Here is a 24,359-nt window from a genome sequence, read left to right as displayed (position 1 = left end):
GGGGGCGCGAATAGTTATCTTCTTGCTAGGGGGGGCCTAACAGAAAATAATTGAGAAGCACTGAGATAGGTAGAGTGGTACCTCGAGATACAAGCTTAATTTGTTCCGGGACTGAGCTCGTATGTCGAGATACTTGTAACTCGAATAAACATTTCCCTTTGAAACAAATTAATTCGTTCCAACCTTCTGAAAACACACCAAAGACAGAATATTGGATTGGAAAAAAGTTTTTTTTCTCCTAATTTGCCATTTATTAACAAAGTAACAACTAGTGGTTTAATATTACTAAAATGTGTCTAAATTAGATGGATTTCACGGAGGCTAGAGAGAGAGAGAGACAGATGGGGGCGCGGGCAAGCGGGGGAGGCTTTTTGCACCGGTGAATCGTAATATAACATAAACAATATTTAGTTCTAATTTTGTTTTACATTTTTATACCTATCCTCTCCCGGCCGGGTTGGCCCTGTTTGCCCCGCCTCCACCCTGACTTTCACTATCGATGGGCTATTTGCTTTTGTCTTCCCTTCATTCTGAAAATGTCCTCACAATAGGTGCTCGTAGATATCTGTTATAGACGAAAGAGACGCGGCAAAAAAACTAAAATCATATATACATACACCCACACCCACGTACCTAACTACCTACCTAACTACCTTCCTGCCTCCCTCCCAACCTCGGCCCGCGGGCTATATACGGCCGGTTACTGAGAACAACATTCATTTAGAATAACAAGTTCCATCCATCCATCCAACCTACCCACCCACCGGAACCACTACCATCCCAACTTACCCAATCCATCTATCTATCTATCTATCTATCTATATGGGATACGTTAATTAGAGAGTAAATTGACACACGAGCACAGCCAAGGAACCATTAAGATTGTATGACAAGGTACCACTGTAATGTGTAATGTATTAAATTTTGGAGCAGGAACCCCTAAAAAAGATGACAAGAAAAGGCGTGAATGAATATGGCGGATTGGCTTTACCTGTTCTGAACATCTAACATTCTCTTTGCATAAGCGTACCCAAAGTTGGATTCATGAGGTGGCCCATTATGGATCTGTGAAGGCAAAATCATTCAGGTTAAATTAACACTGCACGAGTCAAGTAAAAGAAATCAATCATTTATTCATTCATTTTCTGAACCGCTTTATGCTCATTGGGGCCACGAGGGGTACTGAAGCCTATCCAAGCTGATATAATATATATACAGTGGTACCTCGACATACAAGTGCCCCGACATAAGAGCAATATGAGATGAGAGTAAAATTTGTGGAAAATATTTATCTTGATACAATTTTATTTTATTTTTTTTGTATACGAGAATACAGCAGACGCGAGACGCTGCTCATAAGAACATCATGGGCAATTCTCTCCTCACAACTCCCTTGTGTAATGTCTCTGGTCGCGACTCCCACATGTAATAACTCTATGAGCGTTGCATTTCTTTTCGTAATTCAAGTTTATTTAAATTTGTTTATGTTATGTTACGAGCGTGTTGCCGTGCAAAAAGCACCCGCATGCCTCTTTCCGTCTCTCTAGTTATTTGATACTTTGTTAACAGACGGCGAATTAGAACAAACTAAAATAAATTACAATCCGATATCTTGTTTTTCAGATGGTTGGATTAAATTAAAATTAAATTGTTTTTAGTTCATTCCTATGAAAAACGTTCATTTGAGTTACGTATATGTATATATGTATATATGTGTATATGTGTATATGTGTATATGTGTATATGTGTATATGTGTGTATATGTGTGTATATGTGTGTATATGTGTGTATATGTGTGTATATGTGTGTATATGTGTGTATATGTGTGTATATGTGTGTATATGTGTGTATATGTGTGTATATGTGTGTGTGTGTGTGTGTGTATGTGTGTATATGTGTGTATGTGTGTGTGTGTGTATGTGCGTGTGTATGTGCGTGTGTATGTGCGTGTGTATGTGCGTGTGTATGTGCGTGTGTATGTGCGTGTGTATGTGCGTGTGTATGTGCGTGTGTATGTGCGTGTGTATGTGCGTGTGTATGTGCGTGTGTATGTGCGTGTGTATGTGCGTGTGTATGTGCGTGTGTATGTGCGTGTGTATGTGCGTGTGTATGTGCGTGTGTATGTGCGTGTGTATGTGCGTGTGTATGTGCGTGTGTATGTGCGTGTGTATGTGCGTGTGTATGTGCGTGTGTATGTGCGTGTGTATGTGCGTGTGTATGTGCGTGTGTATGTGCGTGTGTATGTGCGTGTGTATGTGCGTGTGTATGTGCGTGTGTATGTGCGTGTGTATGTGCGTGTGTACGTGCGTGTGTACGTGCGTGTGTACGTGCGTGTGTACGTGCGTGTGTACGTGCGTGTGTACGTGCGTGTGTACGTGCGTGTGTACGTGCGTGTGTACGTGCGTGTGTACGTGCGTGTGTACGTGCGTGTGTACGTGCGTGTGTACGTGCGTGTGTACGTGCGTGTGTACGTGCGTGTGTACGTGCGTGTGTACGTGCGTGTGTACGTGCGTGTGTACGTGCGTGTGTACGTGCGTGTGTACGTGCGTGTGTACGTGCGTGTGTACGTGCGTGTGTACGTACGTGTGTACGTACGTGTGTACGTACGTGTGTACGTACGTGTGTACGTACGTGTGTACGTACGTGTGTACGTACGTGTGTACGTACGTGTGTACGTACGTGTGTACGTACGTATGTACGTACGTGTGTACGTACGTATGTACGTACGTATGTACGTACGTATGTACGTACGTATGTACGTACGTATGTACGTACGTATGTACGTACGTATGTACGTACGTACGTACGTACGCACGCACGCACGCACGCACACACACACACACACACACACACATATATATATATATATATATATATATATATATATATATATATATATATATATATTTATTTATTTATTTATACATTCACATATATATGCTCTGCTGACAAACACTATACGACGCATGTTTACTCGCGGGAACTCGTTTCTTACTAGGTGGCTCCTCCATGCTCACTTCCACGATATTTACTCTATGTATATCAACGCATGCGCATGTCATCCTTTAGCAATATTGCCGTATGAACTGCTAAAAAAAATACATACGATTGAGGATAATTTTTGCTGGTATACCGTGACAATAGCGTCGCGTCGTTGGCTACCAGCCTACGACACTATCTGGACCAGGGGTGGCCAACCCGCGGCTCCCGAGCCGCATGCGGCTCTTTGCCCGGTTTCATGCGGCTCTTACGTCCATATCAAAGTTTGTATTTGTGTTTTATTTTTATTTGGTGTGCGCTTCGCTTGAGTTCAATACGGTATTTTCGTCCAATGCGCATGTGCTTGGGATGAAAATACCTCAAAGTTTCCCAGTAGGAGCAAGGTCATTTGAATAAACGTTTTTAACAAAGTGGGAGAGCTCCCGTGAACCAGAAGCGACAATGAACGGCGTCGCGCACACAAAAAGTATCCTAAAGAGCGACCGTCGGCTGAAAAAGTCACACCCCCTGCGAGGCATACCAAGGCGAGAGTGCTCAGCCGGGAGCAGCCAAAAGGAGAGCGAGGTGTACACCCACGTGGTGGGCGCGCTAGTTAAAAGCCATTCATAATAAATGACAGCTCACAAGGAGCAAATGTTGCGTAAAAATAGGCTCTGATTTTATGACAGAATACCCACTAAGTAACATGCATACTAAAAGAAAAACGCTATTGTAAATTATTATATTTTTGTTTGTGGACTTGGTTGAACTGAGAGTTTGTCTGTGTGAGACAGTGCACACAATGTTCATTGTTGATAATGACTGGCCTGTGCTGTTAGTACTGTAGGAGTCAATTTATGTCATTACTATGCTGGTGTGTGACATTTACAATACATCTGGCTGAGCAAAGGTATGTGTGTGATGTGGCTCTTTGCGGTAACACAGTAAAAAATGTGGCTCTTTGCGGTAACACAGTAAAAAATGTGGCTCTTTGCGGTAACACAGTAAAAAATGTGGCTCTTTGCGGTAACACAGTAAAAAATGTGGCTCTTTGCGGTAACACAGTAAAAAATGTGGCTCTTGGTCTCTGACTGGTTGGCCACCCCTGATCTGGACTTTAGCCAGAACGGTCTTGTTGAGATTGGTTTTCATAAATATTGGCGATTTAAAATAAATCCCTGTACTAAAGTCGATGTACGCCGTGCATGATTTGAAATGGTAAAAAAATGTATAACATACGTATAAAACGTACAAGTTGACAGGTATGTTGTTGCGTTCATAGACTCAGCAATTGACGTGACTTTGCACTGAATGTCTCCAAAACCAACCATGGAACTTATCCTGAACTTCAGACGGAACAAGCACGCTTCTCCCTGCTGACCTCACGTGGACTACTTATTTATTGATTTATTGGTCTGTCTGCTGTTATTTGTGCATTGTGAAAGCTATGAAATTACATTATAATGACAATAAAAGCATTCAATTCAATTTCAAACAGTGAGATAAAAAATATGTGTAAATGTGTTAGCATAGTGCAGTGATTTTCAACCACTGTGCCGTGGCACACTAGTGTGCCGTGAGAGATCGTCAGGTGTGCCGTGAGAAAATATCCAATATCCTTTTTTTTTAAATTAACATTTATTAATAGTTTTCTGCAAATATGATGTAATTGTCCAGTGTCCGTGCTGTAGTAAATATACTATACAGAGTGTCATTTTGTAAAATTTTTGGTTAGTGGTGTGCCACAAATTTTTCCAATGTAAAAAATGTGCCGTGGCTCAAAAAAGGTTGAAAAACACTGGCATAGTGTATGCAAACATTTAATTGTAACAAAGCACAATTTACCATAGTCTCATTTATGGGATAGGTTGTTTTGTCAGGAAATATGCAGGTAGATAGACAGGAAACAACCTTAACAACACCGACTTCATGTGCAGCTTGCAGTACATTGTCATTGATGTGGATGTTATTTCTCTGTAAAGAATACACAGAACATACATTTTTATTCAGGGTGGGAGAGTAAATTGGCGAGAGAAACTGAAACTATTTGCAATGAAATTACGGTTTTTAACATTTATACCCAAAAATCCAGGTTACGATTCAAATTCTTGAATAGCCCCCCCACCATGGCAGCCAGGTGAATAACATGAGTAGGCTGGTGTTTCTGAAACACATCCTGTGTTTCTTTCAAGCTCCTAAAAGATAGAAAGAAAATGTGTTACAATTGATTATATTTTTGAGGAACATAGTGGTTGTGTTTCTTTCTGGCAACATTACAAATAGAAGTTGATTGAATCTGTGCGTACGTGAGGTTAGCGTCTTTGGAGGAGAGAAAGATCCAGTCTTCACCTTCGCAGCCAGTCCTTTCTTCTTCGACCACTTGCTGTATGGACAATCCCACCAAGCCAGAGCCTCCAGTCACTAACACCTTCATCAGAGCACACTGACAGCTCTAGTTGAAAAATATGAAACTATACAATTAGCCAAACCATACCTGTCAACCACAGCCAATTGTCCCCCTTATTAATGATTGCAATTCCCCTTATTAAGCGAAAATAAACCTTGCACTAATTTGAAGATTCTGTAGATGTCGCTGTTGTATGCTGACAGCGTAATTGTCTGGATACACTACTAGTCTATAATAATCCTTCAAAAGCAGGGGTGTCAAACATACGGCCCGTCTGGTGGTTTGGTATGGCCCGGGGAAGAAAGCTGCATTGTATAAAAAATATGAATTTTCTTTCAAATGTGTAGTTTTAGTGCATGCAGACAACATGAATTGACATTTATTTATGTTCTTATGTTATTCTCTTGTTCATACTGTAAAAGGAAAATTCTTTTAATAAATATTTTGATAATTTACCCATTCTTTGCACTAATTATTAGTATTAGTGACTAATACAAAGGGAAAAAAGTGGCCTTATTGTTAGTTCTGTGTAATTTTGCAATGAGTTTACTGGTCCGGCCCACTTGATCTCAAATTAAGCTGTATTCGGCCCGCAGACCAAAGGGAGTTTGACACCCCTGTTCTAAAGTGTGATTCATGGGTGTGAGTGTGTGTGGTTATGTTAAGATTCTCTCGCTATTCTCTATGCATCGTAGAGTCGACATTTTCTATGGTGGCCAGTAACAGCTGACGGATCCTAATGGAAGAGTGATTGAGTTTTTTCACCTTCCCTAAGTGTGTAAACTCCATCTTTTGTTAAATCTGAAAGCAGAGTTGATGTATGAATCGTTGTTTTTACATTATGTGCCTAAATGCACCGCGTGGCAGATTGGACAGACGGGAGGACGCCTTTCCACGTCATTTACAAATGTCATTTTCAGAAGAATTTCCGCCAACAAGTTTGTAGGTGCTTCCCGGAACACTTTTTCTGTCGTGACGGGAAGACTCACTGATATATGATGGTGCTGGCTATGCTGACCCAAATTAGTTGTAAGGTAGGACGCGTTGCCATGTCATTTATAGACGTCATTTTCGGAAGAATTTCCGCCAGCATGTTTCCAAGTTCTCCAAGGAACACTTTTTTTTCTCTCATGACAGGAACTCTCGGCGAGACACGATGGTGCTGGCCGCACTGGCCCAATTTAGTTGCAAGGTAGGACGCCTTTCCATGTCATTTACAAACGAAGAATTTCTGCCAGCAAGTTTCCAGGTGCTCCCTGAAACACTTTTTGTCTGTCGCGACGGGCACCCTGAATTGGTGGCCAGCCAATCATAGCGCACAAGGAGACGGACAATTATGCACACACACACATACCTAGGGAGAATGTCCAATCAGCCTACCATGCCTGTTTCTGGAATGTGGGAGGAAACAGGAGTACCCAGAGAAAACCCACGCAGGCCCGGAGAGAACATTCTAACTCTACAGAGATGTATGTGACCTGGATTTGAACCCAGGAAACCAGAGCTGTGAGGCCGACGCGCTAACCACTCGGCCCACCGGGCCGCCCTTCACTATCCTAATCCAAATAGATGACCCAAACACACGCAATAACAACCCCGCCCAAGCAGGTGGGACTGGCGGAGCCTTGCCCTTCTGCTTGTATAAATTGCCCCTAGGTACGAGTGTGGTTGACTGTGTCCTCGTGCCCTGCGATCGGCTGACCACCGAGTAAGGGTGTCCAACGCTTCGTGCCCGAAAGTCAGCTGAAATGGGCTCCAGCACCCACCGCCACCCCTGTGAGGATAATGCGGTTCAGAAAATGAACGAACAGTCCAATACTATGCTTAGGAAAGAAGGTAATTACGTTCCAAGTGGTCAACCTCAACGAAAAAAAATACATAAATAATTGGGCATTTTAGTAAGCATGTGACAACAAATAGACCAATTACCTCCACTCGTGTAACAGGACTCGTTCGTCACACGACGTTGGTGGTTTTCCTGTTCGTATTAAATATAGTCAGTCGGCTAAGTATGGAAAAGTGGGGTCGGCGGCGTAAGTGAATGACGGCCATCTTGCCTCGGTGGACTCAACTGATTAAAATACTTTTAACTCACTGAATTATTTTAAATCCAGCCTGCTTTTTTGAACAAAGTAATATAAGTCATTATATTTCTGGTTGGATTTTTAAACACCACGAAAATATTATATATGCAACGTCTATGTCAATTTGAAATTCAGCTTGATATTGAGCAGAGCTCTTTCAATTCACGATGATGGGTCGCGAGTGACTCACACGCCAAACGGCAACGTGATACCAGGTGGTTCCTCACAGTTTGGAGTTTGTATGTTCTCCCATCTTGCGTGGGTTTCTCCGGGTTATCCGGTTTCCTCCCACATTCCAAAAACATGCAAGGTAGGCTGGTTAAACATTCAAAATTGCCCCGGGGTATGATTGTGAGCGTGAATGGTTGTCAATCTCGTTGTGCACTGCAATTGGCTGGCCACCGAAAAGGGTGTCCCCCCGCCTGGTGCCCGATAAACTGGGATAGGCTGCATCACCACCCGCCTGGTGCCCGGTCAGCTAGGGTAGGCTGCAGCACCCCCGCCACCTTTCTAAGGATAAGCGGTTTACAAAATAAAATAATGAAAGCCCAAATGTCAAATTACACTCCTTGTTGTGGGGATGGTGCGACCCAGGCGGTAGGCGAGTTGTTAAAGCGTTAGCCTAGTAGTTCTAGGATACTCAATGTGTGGACTTTGCAGGATTTTCCAGTGGCTGGTGTGGGTTTTCTCCAGCTACTCCAGTTTCTTTCCATTTCCCCAAAGGATGCTTGGAAAGCTGGTTGAACATTCATTCATTATCTGAACCACTTTATCCTTACAAGGGTGTTAGATTCATCAATAATTATACTTTGATATAATTATAAAACAATGCAGGCAGACATCTGATTTAATTATTGACATTTAATTAAATTAACCTCTCTGATGAGCAACCTTATAAGTGAGAATACATCCAGACCTCGTCTCCGTCCTGGATTACTCTCCCGTGCAGTCATTTCTCGTCCAGCTTTAAGGCCACAAATCAAAACAATTACAAGGTTATTGGTTAATCCAACTGCGTAAGATAAAACAACAACTGCAACAATCATAACATATCAGGTATTCATTAATAACAATTAAGGGGAATTAAAACAAACTCCATTGAAATTTGAACAAACAAGCCTTCATTCGACAAAACAATTCCATAAAGAAGCGAAAAGAGCATCATGATTTATGACATATGCGAGTAATCCCGGAGGTTTTTTGGATAGCAATCAGGATGCATACACATCTTCTTACGCGTCCTTCCAGATTTGCTTTCCCTGGGTAGAAGTCCAGTACACAGTCCTTGGAACGAGAACTCGGTGACTTGTTACGATCCCGAGATCTCTTCAGACAATTTGAAAAAGCTTTCATACAAAAATGATTAAATGCACACACATATATAATAGTATTACAGAATTAACCCAACAAAGGGTCACGGGGGGTGTTGGAGCCTATCCCAGCAGATTTTCGGGCTGAATCAGTGGCCAGTCAATCACAGGGCACGAGGAGACAGATAACCATTCATGCTCACACTCATACCTTCAGGCAATTTACAGTGTCCAACCAGCCTACCATGTCTGTGTTAGGAATGCGGCAGGAAACCAGAGTACCCAGAAGAAACCTGTGCAGGCCTGGGGAGAACATGCAAACTCCACATGGGTGTACCGACCTGGATTTGAACCCAGGATCCCAGAATTGTGAGGCCGACGCGCTAACCATCCGCTTGGCTGATGAACACCCAACAACCATTGCCAATCCACCGGCCTGTCAGAGAAATAAATATAGAAGTTTTAAATATCATGCTCACGTCGACGTTCGAGAATAGAGATTACAAACCACTAGCGTGCTGTTTTTATCGACCGGCTCTATCTGTGAAACAAGGAAGGTCGGTGGGTGTGGAGCGTTTTTTTGGTAGTTCTAGACACACAGCACATGGCTTTATACACGTTCAATCTTATACGGACTGATGAAGCGGAGAGACAGCTTCCTGGATTCAGTCCCAAGGGGAAGATCTCGGGATGACAACCCCACCTTCTGGCTGACGCTATGGCGGATAGACTTCTAGCATCTCGCTGCTTCCCTGCCACGCACTGGGTAATTGATTATTTTCCGCATCTCTGATGTGAAGTTGATATACGAAGAGCAAATATTCAAACTTCTCTCCCACTCGGTGGACAACATCCTGAATCGGTGGCCATCCAATCGCAGGCACAAGGAGATGGACAACTATGCACTCTCACACCCATGCCTATGGGCAATTTATAGTGTCTAATCAGCATACCATACATGTTTGTGGAATGTTGGAGGAAACCCATGCAAGCCCGGGGCGAACATGTAAACTACTCACAGGTGGACATTACCTGGATTTGAACCCAGGACCCCAGAGCTGTGAGGCCGACCCGCTAACCACTCGCACCACCAGGCCCATTTTGGAATGTTCACTTTATTTATTGCAACATATCTGTGTGTGAAATATGAATTGTATTCTAATATTTAATCTTGAACCCTTTTGCACTCTGATGTATTATAAGTTACTAGAATGGAATTGTATTTACACCTATTGGTTAAAATGTGCACTACACCTTTTGTACTCCACCTCCTTCATTTGCATTAACGCCTCCATTTTTCTGCCATTTTTATGTCTTATCTCTATTAAAAACACTATTGAAGCAGCTTTTCGGGGGGAAATAGCTTTGAGGAGCTTGCATCCCCCGCCTCTGCAGACGCAGCCTTTAAATTTCATTTCATCTGCCTCAGTGTGTGTTTGAGTTTATTGAAGTTTTGGCCAGTAGCCCCAACACCGTGCTTGCTCAAATTTGTCAACAATGTTGACCAGTTGTCTTTATTTGCCAGGGGTTTCCCAGTTGCATCCATTAGATGCCTAATTATGAAGTTCAAGCACAATTGCAATGGCAACATACGCAGAATCAGAATAGATGTTGATCCTCAGCAAAATCAAGTGCCTACGAAACTGCAACTATTTCTGCGCTCCGCTCAGAATGTATCCTAGTTAGCCGTCCTGATTTAACAACTCTCCACTCATTGTTATCAGTAGGTTTTACAACTCACCACCTGGACTTTAAATCTCCGGAAGGGTTGCAATAACAACATCCATCTATGAACAGAGAGGAGAGGTGGAAATTTCTGCTCCAAGCATTCTGTAATTTCTAGTTTTTTTCATCACGCCAATGCAAACCTTCCTCAATAGCATCTTCCATGTTGATCAATTAGATTACCGTATTTATTCGATTATAACGCACAAAATTTTGTACCAAAAAACTGAAGCAAAGTTCCGTTGCACTTAATTCACGAGGTTGTTACAGATTATAGTACTTAATATTGAGCAATAATGACATCTAGTGGTTCACCATTATAGCACGTTCTCAGTTCTATCCAAAATGGTATGCACTGTCGTGCTTCCAATCATTTAATTAAAGTCACGATCTCAAACATGGTGTTAGAAGTGGCTGGCTACAACTAGAAGCAATGGCAAACAATGTGATTCTGGCGCCGGAGGGCATGCAAATGTCCGGGGATTTGGCAAAGAACTGAGATATTTTGCATGCTGAATTTGAGGACTTTGTGTTAGTCACAGGGCTAAATGCACTCATATATCATAGTATCACAAAATTAATCCAACAGTGGTTAACATCAACTGAAATTGCTTCCCACTACTTTGACAGCAATCAAGTAGGAGATATTGTTACGAGAACCTTCAGGCTTTTCATATAAATGGAGTTTGGAAAAAAGCAAAATGTTGTACTAGTATTTGACAGTGATAGATGGTGCAGTGTGAGACCAAAGAAATTCATATTTTGTGAGAACGATTGAGAATTCCAAATGCAATACATAACTGTAGCAGATGATGGCATCTGCAATAACGTAAAAGGTCCTGGTTTTGTGAAGATAACGATAGATGGGAAAACAGCTATTTACTATACGATGGAATAAGTGTTCGGGGTCACAAGGTTTGATTTAGTTTAAAACTAAATAAACTGGATTACCCCTAGGTGGGGTAGTGAACATGGGTGGTTGTCCATTTTCTTTGTGGCCTCTGATTTGCTGGCCGCCAGCTCGGGGTGTCCCCTGCCTACTGCCCAGAGTTGACCGGGATGGGTTTCCAGCGCCCTCCCCCCGGGACTCTTGTGGTACGAAAAATTGAATTAATGACAAAATTGGGTACAAGATATAATTTAAATTTAAATTTTAGATTTAATCGAATATCAAGGTGGACAGGATTTGGAATTTGGGAAGTGTTGTTAGTGTTCCACAGTATAGTACGGTGGTACATCTACTTCCGAATGTTTCTATATATACAAAATATTGCAAAGGTATGAAATCTTACAAAACATCAATACATTTTCTGTGTCGGTTATTTTATTTTGAATTTGGCAGAGTAGCATTGCAACCTTCCCCTATGACTGTGAGCCAAAGCCAATGTTATGCAGGTTGTGTAATGGGCATGTGAGTTTCAAATGTTGCATAAATCAGATATGTAAGTCCTAGTTGGCAGGAAATGTAGTAAGCACGATGAGTGAGCTAAATTGGAACAGCCACCATAAATCACAGGCACACCTTTTCAAAGCAAGAAATGGCTGTAGAGGACTTCGCTTTAATATAATGCTTATCAGATGCAAGCTATATACAGTTGTGGCCAAAAGTTTACATACACCTGTGAAGAACATAATGTCATGGCTTTCTTGAGTTTCCAGATATTTCTACACCTCAGATTTTTCTCTGATAGAGTGATTGGAACAGATACTTCTTTGTCACAAAAAAACATTCATGAAGTTTGGTTCTTTTATGACTTTATTGTGGGTTAACAGAAAACGTGATCCAGTCTGCTGGGTCAAAAATATACATAGAGCAACACAAATTTGCAATTTTGGTGACTTAAAAAGTTGTCAGCGAAATGAGCTTCATAGCATGGCATCTTAATTTCTTGTTATTGATTATGAGTGACTACAGCTGGTGACTTCTCTGAGGCCATTTAAATAGGGCTCATTGGATGCAAACGGCCACAAACGCTACGATGACAAAGTCAAAGGAGCTTAGCATGGATCTGAAAAAGCGAATCCTTCACTTGAACAGAAAAGGCACTTGGAGCCATTTCAGAGCAGCTGCAGGTGTTACGGTCACGCCATGTGGCGTCATCCGGGGGGCGTCCACGGCAGCCTGAAACGAGACAAAGAAGTGGTCGGTCCGGCGGGCGTCCGCGCCGGCCGGTGACAAGGCGTGGGCATGGCCGTTCCGGCAGGCGTCCGCGCCGGCCCGAAACAAGAAGAGGCAGTGATTGGCCCGGCGGGCGTCCGCGCCGGCCGGTGACGAGCCGTGGCCGTGGCCGGTCCGGCGGGCGTCCGCGCTGGCCAGAAACGGGACGAGGCAGTGCTTGGTCCGGCGGGCGTCCGTGCCGACTGTTAACGAGGAATGGCCGGTCTGGCGGGCGTCCATGCCAACGAGATAAGAGACGAGGAAGCGGTTGGTCCAGCAGGTGTCCGCACCGGCCGGTGACGAGGAGTGAGCGTGGCCGGTCCGGCGGGCGCCAAACACTGGCCAGAAACGAGACGAGGCAGTGGTCGGTCCGGCGGGCGTCCGTGCCGACTGTTGACGAGGAGTGGCCGGTCCGGCAGGCGTCCATGCCAGCCAGAAATGAGACGAGGAAGCGGTCGGTGGACGAGGAGTGAGCGTGGCCGGTCCGGCGGGCGTCCACATTGGTCGGTGGCAGGGAGTGATCGTGGCCGGTTCGACGGGCGTCCTCGCTGGTCCTTTAAGTGTTGGCCAAGCCCCCTGCCCTTAAGAGACACCAGAATCTTAGAACGGCCGGGCACCTTACCCTGGTTGCTCGGAGGGCCGCCAACTCCCTCCTCCAGGGGTACTGGAGTGTCGCCGGCCCCATCGTGCAGGGGCGCCGGAGCGCCGCTCTCACCGTCGCCGGCCCTGTCGTCCAGGAGCGCCGGAGCATTGTCGCTCTTGCCGTTGCCGGCCCCGTCGTCCAGGAGTGCCGGAGTATTGCCGCTCTCGCCATCGCCGGCCCCGTCATCCAAGGGTGCCGCAGCATTGCCGCTCTCGCCGTCGCCGGCCCCGTCATCCAGGGGTGCTAGAGCATTCCCGCCGCTTCCGGGCGTGTAGGCGCTGGGCGGGCAGGCGACGGTACTTGGCAGAACGCCGCTGGGCGGGCAGGTGACGGTGCTTGGCAGAACGGTGCTTGGCAGAACGGTGCAAGGTTGAGCGAGGAGCTCGGACGGCCGAGGTCGCCCGAGGAGCTTGGACGAGCGAGGTTGGCCGAGGAGCTGGGACGAGCGAGGTCGGGTGAGGAGCTTGGATGGGTGAGATCAGGTGAGGAGCTTGGATGGACGAAGTCGGGCAAGGAGCTTGGACGGGCGAGATTGGGCAAGGAGCTTGGACGGGCGAGGTCGAGCGAGGAACTCGGTCAGGTGCTCGAGTGTCCAGGCCCTCCTTCCCCTTTGCCCTGCGGCACTCGCCGCCTCCTCCGGGAGGATGGTACAGCACCTCCGCCGTCATGTGGTGGCCCATTGTAGGTGGCCAGCCCACCATGCAGATGCTGGTCGGGGTAATCTGGGTAGGAATAATCGGACAAACGGTAGGGGTCTTCATCCTCTGGTGGTGCGTATCGGGGCCCGAATTGGTTAAAAAAATCACTGTTCGAGTATCCACTGATTACACTTGTAGAACACCCATTTGGTGAAAAGGTGTCCTCTTTATGGGCTGGAATTAAAACACACAGCCACTGCGGCCCTTGTGGAATACCTAGGTTTCCCTCCCCTGCCTTACACGCTTAAGAAGCATGCAAAAAGAACAAAAGCTTAGCAATAAGAGGCACAGGGTGCCAGGGCGTGCTGGACTGAAAGACTCTTTTAGGCTAGAGTGGATGCACTCCAATGCAACACGCATCACTACAAAACGGAAGATTATGGTCAATTTAGGCCCAGCACTCATGGGTGGAGGTGGTGATCCACTACATTTTTTGAAGCATGATATAAAATAAAGTGTCATTCCAACACTAGCAAATCAAGGTCAATTCTTTTCCCGTTTTCATGTTCAAACATACTAAGGATCGAACAAAGTAAAACTGAAGATTACGTAGTATATTGAGATTGAAACATCTTTACCCACAACTTTGATTTCTTTGAACATGCAAGTTATTGTCGCCAAAATAGTGTGCAACAGTTGATGCACCAGAACTTGGAATATATCCTCATTTGTAACAGAAGCATAAAATCAATATATAATCACAATAGATTTTTGTAATAGCCAGTGCAAAGTTTATCCCAGTAGGACAATTCAGTAAACCATCAAAGCTAATAGAAAGAAACCTAACAATTAATCCATAGATGGACAGAATTGTTACATATACTGGCAAAGGAAAATTGTGCTATTTTAGGAGTACACACAGGTACTGACATTAACATATTGGAGGATGCCTTGATGAATGTGAATTCTTAGAGTTTTCAGAGTACCAGGACTGGGACTTTAGAGCTTTTCAATCTGACAATTGTTTGACCAAAATTATACCTGAAAGTGGTTTGGGTGGAACTGTATTTCACCAACAAACTTAAACGCTCCACATTCCAGCTCAAAGTAGTACAGTTCTACTTACGGGTGATATAATTGTAGCCTTTTACTGAAAATGAGTAAAGCCTTGGTTTCCTTGTGCAAGAATAAAGAACACCCCTCCATGACATTAGTGGTAGTCTTTACCAAAAATTATTCTGAAATTCAATTACATTAGTAGCCACATATTCTTAAGTTTATCTTGTATAACCCTTTATTATTAGCTTGGACTAATGTGAAAAATCATTTGGGGTAATAGCTACAGTATAATTTTACTTTATATCACTGACAACAGTTAAAAGAAAATATATGATGAATAAAATTGTCATGAATCCATGCTTGATTATAAATCAGCAGCATGATTTTTTTTCTTCCTTAGACTCCAGTCCTCCTCCATCAGCACCCTTTGACCATCGCATAGTGACTCCCAAACCTCATCAAATAACTGCCTACTACTCCATCAACAGAGATGAAGTTCTAGGAGGGTAAGATATGCTATGTTTTAAAATTAATAATGCTTTTAGTTTTATTTCATATTAAATAAATAGTACCTCTTTAGTCCATTGCTCAAACGGAGACTGGATGGATCCATGCCTTGTGAGCCATGGTTTTTGATTGTCCCTGTGTGCTTTGGGGAGTCTTGGTCATTCAGTAACGTTACAGACCAGTGCTCAATTCTCCCTTTCAAAATGGAGATTTAATACAAAATAACTTTTTTCAAATTTCCAACACAAATACAATATTATATAGCATAAATTGTTATTATTTTGTTTTAATGAGCACTTTCCAGTTTATCGGGAAAAAAACGATTTTGTCGGTTCAAAAACCTTGATCTATAACACTAACCGTGATTTATGGATGGATATGTGTGTGTGTGTGAGTGAGTGTGTTTGTGTGTGTGTTTGTGTGCGAGTGTGTTTGTGTGTGTGTGTGTTTGTGTATGTTAAGATTCTCTTGCTGTTTGTCCAAACCGTGCATCGTAAAGAGTTGACATTTTTTATGGTGGCCAGAAACGGCTGTCGGATCCTAATAGACACATTTCTTAATCTTCTCTTAGTGTGTAAACTCAATCTTTTATTTGTTAAAGCTGAAAGCAGAATAGATCTATGAATCGTTGTTTTTACATGATGTGCCCAAACGCACCGCGCGACTGAATGGTCGTAAATTAAGACGCCTTTCCACGTCATTTACAAATGTCATTTTTGGGAGAATTTCCACCAGCGAGTTTCCAGGTGCACACGCACACACACACACACACAGCCTTGCATGAATCACGCTTTTTAAGGATTTTATAGAATAGATAAAGCATGATTAACGGATGGTGGATGTTTTATGTTTACATTCTCATGCTACGTTTATCCAAACCGTGCATCGTAGAAAGTAGAATTTTTTTATGGTGGCCAGAAACGTCTGTCGAATAGTAACGGGCGACTGATTGAACTTCTTTACCTTCTCTAAGTGTGTGAGCTCAAGCTTTAAGCATTTGCAAGGATTATCAACGAGTATGCCTTACCAGAAATATGTCAACTTGCTGCTCTCTTGTGGTAGTTTTAATCATTACAATCTGGAGATTTGAAAAATCCATACCTTCTCCAGTGGACACTGCAGTGCTTCTGCCTCGTCATTTCCGCTTGAAGTTAATTGCATGAACTATACAACAGCACCGCTATTTTGTGAGCTTTAATTTTCATCATATTTCACTTTGGTTTACATTGTTTTTAACAAAAATATCACCCAAACATTGCTTGAATATGTTACGGTTGCGCCATGTAGCCTGGCGTGACCGGGGGAAACGTTACCCATGTGCGGTGACGCCAGAGGGAAGGAGGCCGTTCGTTTTCATTTGTAGGGTTTGTTTAATAACTCAACAAAAACGTTTAAAACAACCAAATCTATCTGAAAAGAAACATGATATCCCACAAAGCGCCGAAGGTTACGTCTCGGCGTGGCGTGGTGGAAGTGACGTCCGCATGATCCGAAGAGTCGATCCGACAACGACGAACACAAACCATAGTCCTTAAATAACCCATAAAAACATAATAAAGTAATTCCACTCCTGACAGTCCCTCCCCTTTAAGGGACGGATCTTAGACACCTGTCTGGCGGGCATATGCGCCGGCCGGTGGCAGAGAGTGATCGTGCCCGGTCCGACAGGCGTCCGCGCTGGTCCTTATAGTATTGGCCAAGGTCCTTGCCCTTAGGAGACGCCAGAAACGGTCGGGCACCTTCCCCTGGTTGCGCGGAGGGACGCCAACTCCCTCGTCCCGGAGCATTGCCGCTCTTGCCGGCGCTGGCCCCATCATCCAAGGGCGTCTGAACATTGCCGCTCTTTCTGGGCGGGCAGGCGCTGGGCGGGCAGGCGCTGGGCGGGTAGGCGCTGAGCGGGTAGGCGCTGAGCGGGTAGGCGCTGGGCGGGTAGGCGCTGGGCGGGCAGGTGCTGACCAGAACAGTACTGACCAGAACAGTACTGACCAGAACGGTGCTTGTCAGAACGGTGCTTGTCAGAACGGTGCTTGGCAGAACGGTGCTTGGCAGAACGGTGCTTGGCAGACCGGTGCCTGGCAGAACGGTGCCTGGCAGAACGGTGCTTGGCAGAACGGTGCTTGGCAGAACGGTGCTTGGCAGAACGGTGCTTGGCAGAACGGTGCTTGGCAGAACGGTGCTTGGCAGAACGTTGCTTGGCAGAACGTTGCTTGGCAGAACGTTGCTTGGCAGAACGTTGCTTGGCAGAACGGTGCTTGGCAGAACGGTGCTAGGCAGAACGGTGCTAGGCAGAACGGTGCTAGGCAGAACGGTGTTAGGAAGGCCGGGCGGCACCGGAAGCCTGGTTCGTGGCTTCGGCACGGGTGCGACTGGCGGGCCCAGTGTCAATGGGAGTACTTTGCGTGGCCTCGGCACGGGAACTTGGGGTGTTTGGAACGGCGAGGTCAGCCAAGGAGCTTAGAACGGCGAGGTCGGTCGAAGAGCTTGGACGGCGAGGTCGGGCGAGGAGCTTGGACGGGCGAGGAGCTTGGACGGGCGAGGTCCGCCGAGGAACTTGGTCAGGGGTTTGAATGTCCAGGCCCTCCGTCCGCTTCGCCCTACGGTGTGGCGCTTGACGCCTCCTCCGGGCGTCAAGGAGGAGGAGGCCACCTCGTGGTGGTCCATTGTAGAAGGCCAAACGACAAGGTAAAAACTCTTGCTGCTGTGCCTCCCCTTCCTGACAAGACGGCCTGCGGTCGAAAGCTCCTCCCTGAGCCTCCACCCCGGCTCCCACGCAGTGGCCTACTGTAGGCGGCCCGCCGACCATGCAGATGCCGGTGTCGGGGTAATCCGGGTTGGAATAATCGGAAAAAAGGTAGGGCTCATCCTCCTCCGGTGGAGCGTATCAGGGCCCGAATTGGTAAAAAAAATCACTGCCTGAATCAGAAACTCCAGCAAAAAAATCAATTAGCTCACCGTCGTCCTCATCTTCAGAATAATCAGAGTCCCTCCATTGTGAAAAAGATCTGTTGATTCTTGACATCAAATAACATAGGCGATTAACTGTGGTTGTCGGCTCCTGGGCATATTGATTTAACTGTTCAGGCAGTCCAGTACGACGGGCTGGGCGGTGGGAGGGAGTAGGAGTGGGTGGAGAATCTGAATTTTCTCTTAGTCGAGATTCCTGTGCTGCAAATACCTGCTTGAGGTGCCTCCCCCACGGTGTGTCCATATTGAACTCCCCATGTGAGCTCGAGGGCCTTCCCATTAATTCCATGTGGTCGGCTGGCTTGAAGGAGGATGACTGGCATCGACAAGCGCGTCGGCGCGAGTGGGTCCATTTGGTCGGGTCGATCTGTTACGGTCGCGCCATGTAGAGTGGTGCGACCGGGGGAACTGTTACCCATACGCGGTGACGCTGGACAGATGGAGACTGTTCTGTTCTCATTGAATGCTTGGTTTAATAACCCAACACAACTTACAAAACAACAGGGGCTTGAATCAACCAAAAACAACTGAAACAAAACATGTGATATATCATAGAGCGCCATAGGCTACGTCTCGGCGTAGTGACGTCAGCATGATAAGAAGTCGATCCGACGACGACTAACACTAACCATAGCCCTTAAATAACTCAGGAAACGTAATCCAGTAATTGAACACAGCTGAACTGAAAATGACGTCAAGCCAGGAGGGGCAAATGAGCCGCTCCTGACAGCAGGTCCCAAGAGCAACAATGCAAACAATTGTTTGTAAGTATAAAGTGCATGGCACTGTTTTGTGACACGATCAGGAAGAAAATGAAAGCTATCGCCTGACGCTGAGAGAAAATCGGTCAGGAGGGTGAAGATTCAACCGAGAATCACCAAAAAGCAGATATGCCAAGAATTAGAAGGTGCTGGAACACGGTTGTCAGTGTCCACAGTCAAGCATGTTTGCATCGCCATGGATGGCGAGGCTTCCGTACAAGAAGGAAGCTCTTGCTCCAAAATCAGCACATTAAGGCTCGACTGAAGTTTGCTGCTGATCACATGAGCAAAGATAAGACCTTCTGGAGGACAGTTCTGTGGTCAGATGAAACAAAAATTGAGCTGTTTGGCCTAAATAATGCGCAGCAATATATTTGGAGGAGAAAGGGTGAGGCCTTTAACCCCCAGTATACCATGCCTAAAGTCAAGCACCGTGGTGGTAGTATCATCCTGTGGCGCTGTTTTGCTGGCAATGGAACTGGTGCTTTACAGACAGTAAATGGGATAATGAAGAAGAATGTTTGCCTTCAAATTCTTCAAGATAACCTAAAGTCATCAGCCAAGATTGGGTCTTGGGCGCAGTTGGGTGTTGCAACAGGACAATGACACCAAACACATAAAAAGTGGAAATGAAATGGCTAAATCAGGCTGGAATTAATGTTTCCGAATGGCCTTCCCAAAGTTCTGACTTAAACCCCATTGAGAACTTGTGGACAATGCTAAAGAAACAAGTCCATGTCAGAAAGCCATCAAATTTAATCGAACTGCACCAATTCTGTCAAGAGGAGTGCCAGAATATTTTGGATGGCCACCAAAAGCGCCTAATTGAAGTGAAAATGACCAAGGGACATGTTACCAAATATTTGACCACTTTTTTTTCTGTTCACACATGATAGTCATAAAAGAACCAAACTTAATGAATGTTTTTTTGTGACAAAGAAGTATCTGTTCCAATCACTCTATCAGAAAAAAATCTGGATTGACCCCAGGATGCCAGACCTGTGAGGCCGGCGGGCTAACCACTCGTCTAAAACAGTTCACTGCTAGGTACCTTCTCGCGTTACCTCCTTGCTTTGTTTTGCATGATATCCAACCTCTATTTTTTGCCCTAGGACCACGACCACGGTTACGACAATGATCCCTCTCCAGACCTCTCTTCAATTTGGCAATAAGAATTGACTCCCGACTCTAAGAACAGAAGACAGCGGCGACAAAGCTTCCTTGCGGGCCCCATACATGACCCTAAGTGAAGAGAGTCGACGTTTCCCCCGGCTGCCGTAACGACACCTCTCGGGTTGAAGTCAGAGCCAATGCAACTAGGCCTCACATGGCTCAGAGGAGGAACACTTCAATCGTTTTCGCTCAGCTTCGTCTTTTTAGAGCGGGCGGAAGGGTCATCTTGGACATGCCCAGTTTGTCCAGTAAAAGCAAGGGCTCACCAATAGAGAGAAAGAAGAGTTGGTTAGCCTTGCCACTGGATAATCCTCCCATCGCCTTATGTACTGGTCTCCCTTTCCTGGGAGGGACAGAGGAACGAGGCCACCGAAATGGTCAATTGTGGAGTGGACGAGGGCTTTATCGACTGCTCTGTGTTTTCCCAACTAGGCATTCGCCCATTGGGTAGACCTTTGTGGCAGGGCCTGGAAAATAATATTTTTTGTTATATTTGTCTCAATAAATAAATGTATTTTAGTTTAGGCTGCAGAAAATAATTATATTTAAATTTTCGCCACAGAAATAAATAAAAAATAAATAAAAAATGAAAATTATTGCAATATATTTCGTAAATCCAGTTATTAATAGTTTTCAAATTTACAAAATAAAATCTGTGTGTAACTCGCTACGTTTCAAGGAAATTTATCACATTTGGCTGCCTTTAGAATTGAGTGTTGACATTGAGGGGGCATGTGGGATATGCTGGCCAACTGGCTTTACAATCCACGAAGCGCCGAAGGTTAAGTCTCGGCGTGGCGTGGTGGAAGAGTCGACCCGCCGACGACGACGAACACAAACCATTGTCCTTTGTTACGGCTGGAAGCCTGCACACACACTATGTAGGAGGTGTGTGCTTTCTTTTCTTTACAGGTTCCTGCAGCTGTGGCTCCAACCCTGTGACGAAGCCCTGCCCAGGCCAACCCAGCTGCAACTCCTTCCCCAATCATCCCCTCCTCCAATCAAGATTCCCTCCTGCCCTTATTTAAACCCTTTTCAAATGTCAGTTCCCCCCTTTTTTGTTGCTGAACTGCTGAATTGTAGGCTTGTGGGTACATTACTCCCTGTTATATTTTGTATGTGTTGTTCATGATTTTGGGTTGCATAGGGGGACTTGAGATAAGTTTAGACACCCCGGGGTATACATATAGTTTGTGCATTAAGACACAGTTATTCCCCTGTCTAGATTATATTACATCAGTTTAACAGTGGCATCCTTCGAACCTATTTCCTGTATTTTGTGGGTGTTCATTTGGACACCTTTCTGGGAGGGGGTTTTACCGTATTTATTTGGGGGGGCCACTTTAATATCTCGTGCTTCCCCTATGTTATCCCGTAGTCTGTTTTATGGACTTTATTGTAAATAAAATATAACTAAGGCTACTTGCAGTGTTTGTCCGAACTCATCTTTGACCGAACCTGTCTGCTGTGATAGTTGCGACTCCCTGGTATATCCTAGCCCAGGGGGAGTCGTAACATCCTTAAATAACCCAGGAACATAATCAAGTTATTTAACACAGCTGAAACAGAAAATGCCATCAAGCCAGGAGGGGCAAACGAGCCACTCCTGACACACCCAAGGATAGTTAAATTTACTGGCTGAATTCCTATTGACTCATCTCACCCCACCAAGGAGATGATGTTTATTTAAGATAATAGCCATTTTCTGTAGCAACACTCTGCACGCAACATATTTTAACTACACTCTATGCACCTCAAGTCAACTCTCTGCACACTTTAAGATGCTTTTTTTCACACCTTTTCTATGCGCTTGCAATAATTTTTTCTTCATGCTTCCAAAACTTTTTTCTATTCACTTACTAAAATCTTTTGTTTTTAACAATTCCCCTTCTACGGTCATCAATCACTCCACGTCCCTCAAATTGGGACAGAAATCCTGCCTCTCCACTAATGTTCCCACTATTTTTTTGTTTGTCTGGGCAGAAAGACAACCTCCCTGAGCACACTGAGTACCATTGTGAGCAACATCACCATTGCTTGCTTTGGGCACACACAAGTTAAATCACCTGCCGTGAGCAGGTACATGTCGGAGTACCTTCCTTGCTATATTTTTGATGTTGAAAAGGCGGACGGGTGAAAGAGGAATGCACTGACTTTTTTCAGTGCCCCCAAATTCCCCATTTCCCAGACAGATTATTTGTTCCTCCACATCAAGTTTGACATTTGGACTACTGCTGCTGCATTTCCATAAAAAAAAAATCATTTGACAAAAGATTTTTTCCATAATTTGTCACCGCCATCCCCGAAAAAGGAGATACTGGCGAATTCAGAAATCGATTTCAAATTTCCAAATCCTTCTCCGCATCCTTGAAAAGGGCTCATTGGCGGTTTCAGAAATCAATTTCAAATTTCCGAATCGTTTTCCACCTTGATCTCTGATCGATTGATTATATATTGGTTGCCAGCCAATCAAAAACACAAGGGGGGGAGAAGGGAGAGGCAGAGGGAGAGGGAGAGGGAGAAGGAGAATAATAATAATAATAATAGAAATGGAGAAATGTGAGCAATGTGCGTGCAGGCGTGTTTTTTGCACGCATGCATTTGCATATTTCGTGCATGCTACGGAAAATGGCAGAGGAAAATTCTTGGAAATAATTTTGGTTCGTCGACCGATAATTGATCATTTTCACCATAAATAAATTTATTTTTACAGTATCTGGAGATACTGGAAAAATTTACTTTTATAAAAGCCCAATTGAAAATATAATAAAAAATAATATTTATGGCAATATACTGCAATAGTTTTCCACCAGTTATTTATTGCCGACCCCTGCTTTATGGACAACCGCACTGAACGGGCGGCCCTGAGGCAGATTGGAGCTGAGGACGAACCCAGTTTCCCTCCGTTTATCCGCGAACCACCAAGAGGTGGCATATTTTTATGTTTTGTACTGCCTGGTGGCTCCCATAGTTGTGGGTCTTTCTTGGCTAAGGGAACACGATCCAGTCATTGACTGGTCAGGTCCCAAGGTGACAGCCTGAAGTCCAGCCTGTCACACCGGGTGTCTCCAGTCAGCTCGTGTGCCACAGGAGCCCGTTTTACCTCTGCTCCCGTTCACGCCCACCCGGACCCTAAACTACAGGGCCGTCCTTTCTCAATGCAGACCCCGGCTGAACACAACCACGGCAATGGGGGCCGTGATATGCTTGCGATGAAGCTTGCCTTGGAGGAATAGCGGGCTATCTTGAAAGGGCATTCGTGGTCTAGACAGACTGAGGAAAAAACACCACACGCAACATACCAGATCATGTTAAACATGTATAGAAACAAAATTTTAAAAACAGCCAAAATTGCTCAGGACCCTAAGGGGTAAATTAAGCATGTATTTATTTTATTCTAGTGGTTAATTATTGTATTAAAAATACAATCCTGATAATTATTGTAATTCCATCTGGTTCTATCACTAAATTGTATGCCTAACTAATTGAGATTTGATTGCTTTTTGTATTTTATAAAACATTTAAATTCTGATGAATACACATTTTCTGATGTAGGTGTTGTCATTCCCTTTGGGTAAATTTCACCCTGTTTTTTTAAAACCCATCCTCTCTTGTCATTCTCTAAATTTACAGACTGCGAGAACATTTGACACATCTGTCTAAATGTAGGGAAGAACTATTTAATCAAAATACTACAAAAATATGACCTAAGAAATATGATGAAGGCATTTTTAATCATTCACAGATAACCTTTCCTGTGTGTGTTTTAGATAGAGGTGATGATGGGCTGACAAAACTATACTGTTTCTTGTGTAATGAACAGCTTGTTATTTCACCTCACTGTTGACTTTGTTCCTTTTTAGTATAATGGCTTGTATTGTTGCTCACTGACTTATCACCCAGTCACGTGTTCCACCCACATGCTTACGTTTCCAATGCAATAAATGAGGC

The 24,359-nt window shown here is 44.6% G+C and overlaps 1 protein-coding gene and 1 long non-coding RNA gene across 4 annotated transcripts in view; one reads left to right on the top strand and one right to left on the bottom strand.

Annotated features, from left to right (window-relative positions):
- LOC144196385 (GDP-L-fucose synthase-like) overlaps positions 1-7,370 on the bottom strand; it is a 16,182-nt gene extending 8,812 nt beyond the window's left edge. Inside the window, exons 1-5 of one of the 2 annotated variants that reach the window (XM_077716510.1) lie at positions 7,316-7,370; positions 5,286-5,431; positions 5,060-5,174; positions 4,825-4,953; positions 992-1,065 (exon numbers count right to left, since the gene is read on the bottom strand). In XM_077716510.1, coding sequence (XP_077572636.1) covers positions 992-1,065; positions 4,825-4,953; positions 5,060-5,174; positions 5,286-5,413 — 446 coding nt within the window. In that variant the 5' untranslated portion in view covers positions 5,414-5,431; positions 7,316-7,370. Of the gene's footprint in view, positions 1-991; positions 1,066-4,824; positions 4,954-5,059; positions 5,175-5,285; positions 5,432-6,375; positions 7,290-7,315 lie in introns of those variants that run through there. The other variant, XM_077716512.1, reaches the window with a different exon arrangement.
- Positions 6,797-20,979, top strand: LOC144196386 (uncharacterized). 2 transcript variants are annotated; one of them, XR_013326251.1, is made up of 3 exons: positions 6,797-7,222; positions 15,404-15,509; positions 20,348-20,979. It is a non-coding gene; the product is annotated as an uncharacterized LOC144196386 (long non-coding RNA). The 2 variants fall into 2 exon arrangements; XR_013326252.1 differs by lacking the exon at positions 20,348-20,979 and adding an exon at positions 20,202-20,283.
- Positions 20,980-24,359: the final 3,380 nt, after the last annotated feature.

This window comes from Stigmatopora nigra, chromosome 5 (assembly GCF_051989575.1).
Source record: "Stigmatopora nigra isolate UIUO_SnigA chromosome 5, RoL_Snig_1.1, whole genome shotgun sequence".
Taxonomy (NCBI): domain Eukaryota; kingdom Metazoa; phylum Chordata; class Actinopteri; order Syngnathiformes; family Syngnathidae; genus Stigmatopora; species Stigmatopora nigra.
The sequence above is the reverse complement of the archived record's forward strand: the minus strand, read 5'-3'. Positions and strand labels throughout refer to the sequence as shown.